The 6,021-nt window shown below is 43.3% G+C and overlaps 1 protein-coding gene across 4 annotated transcripts; it reads left to right on the forward strand.

Moving 5' to 3' along the window:
* Positions 1-410: 410 nt before the first annotated feature.
* Positions 411-5,783, forward strand: LOC119348829 (serine/threonine-protein kinase Aurora-3-like). 4 transcript variants are annotated; one of them, XM_037616815.1, is made up of 9 exons: positions 411-759; positions 1,532-1,598; positions 1,737-1,860; positions 1,963-2,205; positions 2,963-3,058; positions 4,208-4,422; positions 4,512-4,584; positions 4,680-4,814; positions 5,185-5,783. In XM_037616815.1, exons 1-8 carry the CDS (start codon positions 426-428, stop codon positions 4,794-4,796), a joined length of 1,269 nt encoding a protein of 422 aa, XP_037472712.1. In that variant the 5' UTR covers positions 411-425; the 3' UTR covers positions 4,797-4,814; positions 5,185-5,783. The 4 variants fall into 4 exon arrangements, with proteins under 4 accessions (XP_037472712.1, XP_037472713.1, XP_037472715.1 ...); XM_037616816.1 differs by having other exon boundaries at positions 1,740-1,860; XM_037616818.1 differs by having other exon boundaries at positions 638-763; positions 5,185-5,676.
* The last annotated feature ends 238 nt before the right edge of the window (positions 5,784-6,021 follow it).

Below are 6,021 nucleotides of genomic sequence, written 5' to 3' on the forward strand. Positions count from 1 at the left end.
TGGCTGGGAGCCTGGGAAGCTTCACGAGAGAAAGAACGAGATAAGGGAGCGTGGGCTGATTATGTGGTGGCTAGCGAGCGATGTGGGACCTCGTGTGATGTTCGATCAGACGGCCCAGAAGCGAGCAGTGTTTTGTTGATCGATGGCCAGCGAGCGACCGGCGCGAGCGTTAGCCGGCGGACCGGCCAGAAACGTTTCCCTTTCGGTAATAAAAAAAAGGGAGACCACATAGATGGTGTACGTACACAACTTTGTGTACCATCCTTGTCCGACGCCGCAAATCAAACCGTTGAGCGGCTGGTAACCATACGACCATTGCACGACGATTCAAATTCAACTGCGTCACTGGATCTTGCATCGTACCCAAATCGGATGCTGACTGTCGGACGCACCACTCCCTCTCGGAACCAAACGTGTACTGGCCAATGGATCTTGCATCGTCCCTACTAGATCGGAAATGGAAGTTTCGTACGCGCAGCGGTTCCGGCACTCGAGCGAGTGAACGCCAGAGAGGCCTCCTTCCCGAGCGCGACAGCCAGGGGTTCCTAGCCGCCGCCGGCCTGCCGCCACGACTGCCAGCCCGCCGCCGCGGCGCGCCCAGCCGGCCGAAGCCTCCGCTGCCCCGCCGCCGGCACAGGAGCCCACCAGCGCCTCCCTCCGTCGAGCAGCCGCTCCCACCAGCAACGCCCCCCTCCCTGGAGCAGCCGCTCCCGCCCAGCAACGCCTCCTCCCGGAGCTACGCCGGCGACCAGTCCATAGGCAGGTAGCCAGCACTCACTCCTTCGTCCTCCTTTCTTCCTCCCTCTTCCCTCAACCCCCTCCCTCCTTCCTCTTGCATCCTCTGTCTGTCCATTTTCCCCCTCTGATTTATGTATTGGACGAACACTTGCGGTAGATTGGATATTGTGAGAATATAACGATGTCCATCTCTTGATGAGTACTTGCTGCACGATTTTTTCCAGTGCGTGTTAAAGTTTACTTGTGAAAGGATTTTGCATGATAGGTGTTTGTGATAATGCTTGTAGGGGCAAATGTTTACAGATTGTAGTTTGAATATTTTTTCAGATGAGAAAATGTTTTGGTTTGAACATGTTAGCAGTGAAACATGCAGTGACTGACGATATATGAAAAGGAAAAGATCAAGTTGTTTTATCTGCACCGTCTTGACCTGAAATCAAAGCTTAGCAGTAACATGCAATTTGAGAGAGCAGGAGCCTTGTCTTGGTTATACAGGCCGAAATTGGTTAAAACATTAGTACTAGTGGTATTGTTGGGCATGATAGATGTCCCAAATCTTGTTTAGGATTGGGAATATAGTTGTTATGCTGTGTTGTTGATTTTAACAGTCTGCCCTAAAATATTACCGTTTAAAGTGATTGTTTCCCCTTTTGCATGTTACCTGATTGATCTTCGGTTCCACCTTTCGTGTTATGCCATGATAACAGCTAACTAATTATTTGATTTGCTGCTCCATATTCATTTTACACTTACTAAAGTCTAACTATCCCGTTGGAACCTGGAGTTGGAACAGGGTATCAACATTTTCAGTTGGAGCTGCTTGGAGCTGCTTCAGCATCCTCAGGAGAGCAAACAAGAAGGTAATCTGCTGTTCCTAGCTTCTATACATATTTTTAGTGAATTGAAAAAATGTAAAATGTATCCCCGTATGGGCGATTTTCTGAAATGGTGAATTTACGTATCCGTATCGGTGCATTTAACGTCTCTCCACCAACCAGCAGCGCCTCCATCGTCCTCGCCCCTCTGATGGAGCGGCCGGAGTGGAGCCTCTCCGACTTCGAGATCGGCAAGTTCATCGGAGAGGGCAAGTTCGGCAAGGTCTATCTCGGCCGCGAGAAGCAGGTAGGCTCTTGAAACCCTGGCCCCCGAACCATCAAATTTCGATTCCCTCAAAAAACTTCAACTCCGATGGTGCTAACACGGCGGAAAACTGCGGCGATTCAGAGCGGCTACGTGGTGGCGCTCAAGGTGACATACAAAGCGAAGCTGCAGAAGTACCGGTTCCACGCGCACCTGCGGCGGGAGATCGAGATCCAGCATGGCCTTGACCACCCCAACGTGCTCCGACTCTTTGCCTGGTTCCACGACGCCGAGCGAGTCGTCCTCGTCCTCGAGTATGCCGCCCGCGGAGAGCTCTACAAGCTCCTCCGCAGCGTCAGCCACTTCTCGGAGCGGACCGCCGCCACAGTGAGCCCTCCTCATCCCTTTCCTGCCGTCTTTCCCTCAGCCGTGCGGCGTTTATTGATTCGACCAACCCAGTTGTTATTTGCAATCTGCAATGAAGCTTGAACGTTTTTGAGCTCTGACCGCCCCACAGAAATGCCCATAAAATCGATAGACTTTTTCTAGCATTTCACTGGTGAAGTTACTTTGATTGAGGTCGTGTGAGGTAGGAAGATCAGTGAAAAGGGTAGTGTCTCTACCTTAGCATATTTGTTAGTAGGTGTTCTAAAACAATACTATGTGTTTAGTCATGCCTTGTTGAAATCAGTAAACTGTCTGATTGTTAAGGATTTTGGCATGAGTTATTCATTTTATTTGGGTATGATGGATCTCTGTACATCAGTGCAAGATGAAGAACTTCTTAAGAACTCCAGAACATCTTTAGAAACACAAGGCAAAAGCCTCACACACCCTCTTCATAAACGATGGAGTGAAGAAAATCTGTCATTTTCTGTACACAAAACCCATCTCAAGAGTGACACTTCCAACCCAGTCTGAGATCTAAACCATCCAACCCGAAGATCCAAACAAAGTACATCGTATTTCTATATTCTGAACAGTAATGAGTCAAACAAACAGTCTGCTTAGTATGACATGTACTCTGTTTGTGATATACTGCACATGAGGCTGTCAAACATGATGGACCTATGTTGCTTTTCTTCTGACTTACCATCGTTGTGCTGGATTTTCTGTTGATCCAATTCATTTTCTTTTGCTTTAGTATGTAGCAAGCCTTGCTGGTGCACTGGCGTACTGTCACAAGAAGCAGGTAATTCACAGGGACATCAAGCCGGAAAATTTGCTCCTTGATATCGAGGTTGGTTCTTCTGCATGCAGATGCTGCACCCCTATGGGTTATTGTATCAAAGTGCTTATTTTGAGAATTTAAATAGGGCAATATTTTGATATGGCAGTGATAAATGTACTGTTTTTTTCTTGGCCATCCATGTTTATCAACAATGGAATTCAACTACATCATTGCTGTAAATTCTGCCTACCTTTTTTTCGCGGAAAGTAAATTATGCCTACCAACAGATGGAGTAAACAATAATTGGACCCATGCATTGCTGAGGTAATTTTAGTACCATTTTGTGCTCTAATGAAATGCATGTATGTTTCCTGGAAGAGTGGGAATGCATGTTTGTGCATTGTGATTAGTTTTTTTACTTATAGATATGGCCGATATGTGAAAATTACTTGTGAGATCAGATAAAAGAGACAATAGATCCCATTTGCCTTGGCCTTACTGCAAGCATAAACTATCAAGATATCCTTTTAGGCTGAAACTTTATGAAGATATATGTGGAGAATTTCAGGAGCTATACATTTGTAACTGAAGCACTATACATTTCGTGTGTTTGGAACTTATGGCCATTGGTGAATGGTGATTAATCCAATTGAAGAGAATTTTGAGGTTATGGCAGACATAGCTTGTATTTTTCAGTTAGCTGTATAACAGAGACGAAATAGCAGATACGTGGTATCTTACTCTATAATTATTTATAAGTAAAACAGTGCAGTGTAATATTTGACATCCCACAGTTTTAAAACTCGAATGCGATGTCCACCAATGTACATGGGTGCCACATTTCTTTTCTTTGACTAATAGTACACGTTTTGCAGGTAAATACTGCTGGTCTCACATGATTATGCTGATTTGCACTTGCGTACTATATATGATTGTAAACACCTGGTTACTTTGTAGATGCATATCCTGTATACCTTTCTCGAGATTACTGAGGAGCTACTTCTGTCGCAATAGTGACTATCAAATACTGTCAGACACCTTATTAGTTGTGCTGTCCACATCCATATAAGAAACTATAGTAAAGACTATCCTTTATTGTGCTGTCAACATTGGTATGTGAGAGCTGATTGCTGTTGACACTTTTAACTCTTTCTCTGTCCATAAGATGCTGAGTTTTTTTAATCTATTTATAGAAGTTACTTGATTTCCACTTTGCAGGGCCGACTTAAAATTGCAGACTTTGGATGGGCGGTTCGATCAAATGCTAAACGTCACACACTCTGTGGCACAATAGATTACCTGGCACCAGAGATGGTAGAGAAAAAGGCTCACGATTACGCTGTTGACAACTGGACTTTAGGAATCCTGTGCTACGAGTTTTTGTATGGCTCGCCACCCTTTGAAGCTGCAGAACAGCAAGATACCCTGATGAGGTAAGAGCTACAATGTTTCTGTAGCTACAGTGTGTGTTTTGCCTGGTCTTCCTTTGATACACATTCTCTGGAATATTAATTTTGAGCAGGATAGTCAAAGTGGACTTGCTGTTCCCTAAAACTCATGACATATCTGCAGATGCCAAGGATCTCATTTGCAAGGTAACATTTGAAATATTGGTATCTTTTTTTTTTTTTGGATAATGGGTTCTTATATCCTAAGGAGATGAAGTTGAGAGTATGAAGTTTGTATGCAGCTGTTAGTGAAGGATTCAAGCAAGAGGATTTCTCTTGACGATATTTTGAAGCATCCATGGATTGTAAAGAATGCAGAACCTTCAGGGAGTTGCATTGAGCAAAAAACTAGTGCCTAAGCTCCTTGGGAAGTTCACGTATGTGTTTCACTAAAAGGCTAATTGAATATGAATGTTATTTTGCAGTCGAATTACTGATCAACCGATAATCCTGTACGGTACTCAGAAATCTTAATACAGTATATTTGCTAATCAAGATAAGTTTAAGTGGTAAATTCAACGTTCTGGGATCAATTTCTAGAAAAAAAAATCTGTTATTTTGATAGCGTAGCATAGGTTTTGCTATACCAGAATAATCACTCGGAAATGCAAACTCTAGAGTGTATCAGCAAGTATGTCGCAGTACATTTTCATATCCAGCTTGGTTACCCTGTCTGAGAAACAGTTCCAACATGATTTAATCAATTTATATAACATGCTCTAATGCCACCTTAAATTCATACTGCAGATTTCTCTGTTGACGGCTGGGAGCTACAATGTTCCTGTGTAGGACATGTCATTTGATGTTACTGTGTGGTCTTTTGCAGCCTCCTCTTATTTGTTGTTTGAATTTGAAACTTCAATACAATTACAAAGGAAATCAGGAGAGAATTGAATCTTGTCCCGACTCCGAACCTTGCTGCTATGGCCAGTCATGTTCTGCCTAGCTGTAAAACTCCCTAGTCATTTTAAAAAAATGCTAGCGGCACTATTCTTTGTAACACTATTAGTAATATACAAGAGGCAAGGCGTATAATGAGTGGCAAGAATTCTCTTCATAAGTAATATGCTGCATATTTTGATAGGTAGTCAGGTTAACAATGTTGTGGACATTTGTAGTCTTCCATGCGTTAGAATTGTGTTGCGGGTGCCTTGGATTGGGCCCTAATATTATCTGTAGCTGTGAGAATCATATAACAAGCTTGTCATTGATTGTTTATGTACTACAAAATTTCAGCGATGGGTCAGGTCACTGTAGTTGCCAGCGAAACAGTTCTTCTCTTTGCTCCTCTTCCTAGATAAAGGAAGTGCTGTATTGTCCCCTATGAATGAATCTTTTTCCAACCATACATGAAGCGTTTCTATTTTGTTTGTGGAATTCAAATAATGTCATACTTACCTTGTCCAAATCGTGTCTGAGATTTCAACTTCCAGATGCAATGTGTGAATGTGAATGCTTTATCCTACTCCCTCCGTCCCAAAATAAATGTCTCAACTTTGTATACTAAGCTTGAGGCACTTATTTTGGGATGGAGGGAGTATAAAATTCAGGTGTCATTCGCTGCTCCACTGTTTATGTCCTAAT

The sequence above is a fragment of the Triticum dicoccoides genome, chromosome 1B (assembly GCF_002162155.2).
Source record: "Triticum dicoccoides isolate Atlit2015 ecotype Zavitan chromosome 1B, WEW_v2.0, whole genome shotgun sequence".
NCBI lineage: Eukaryota > Viridiplantae > Streptophyta > Magnoliopsida > Poales > Poaceae > Triticum > Triticum dicoccoides.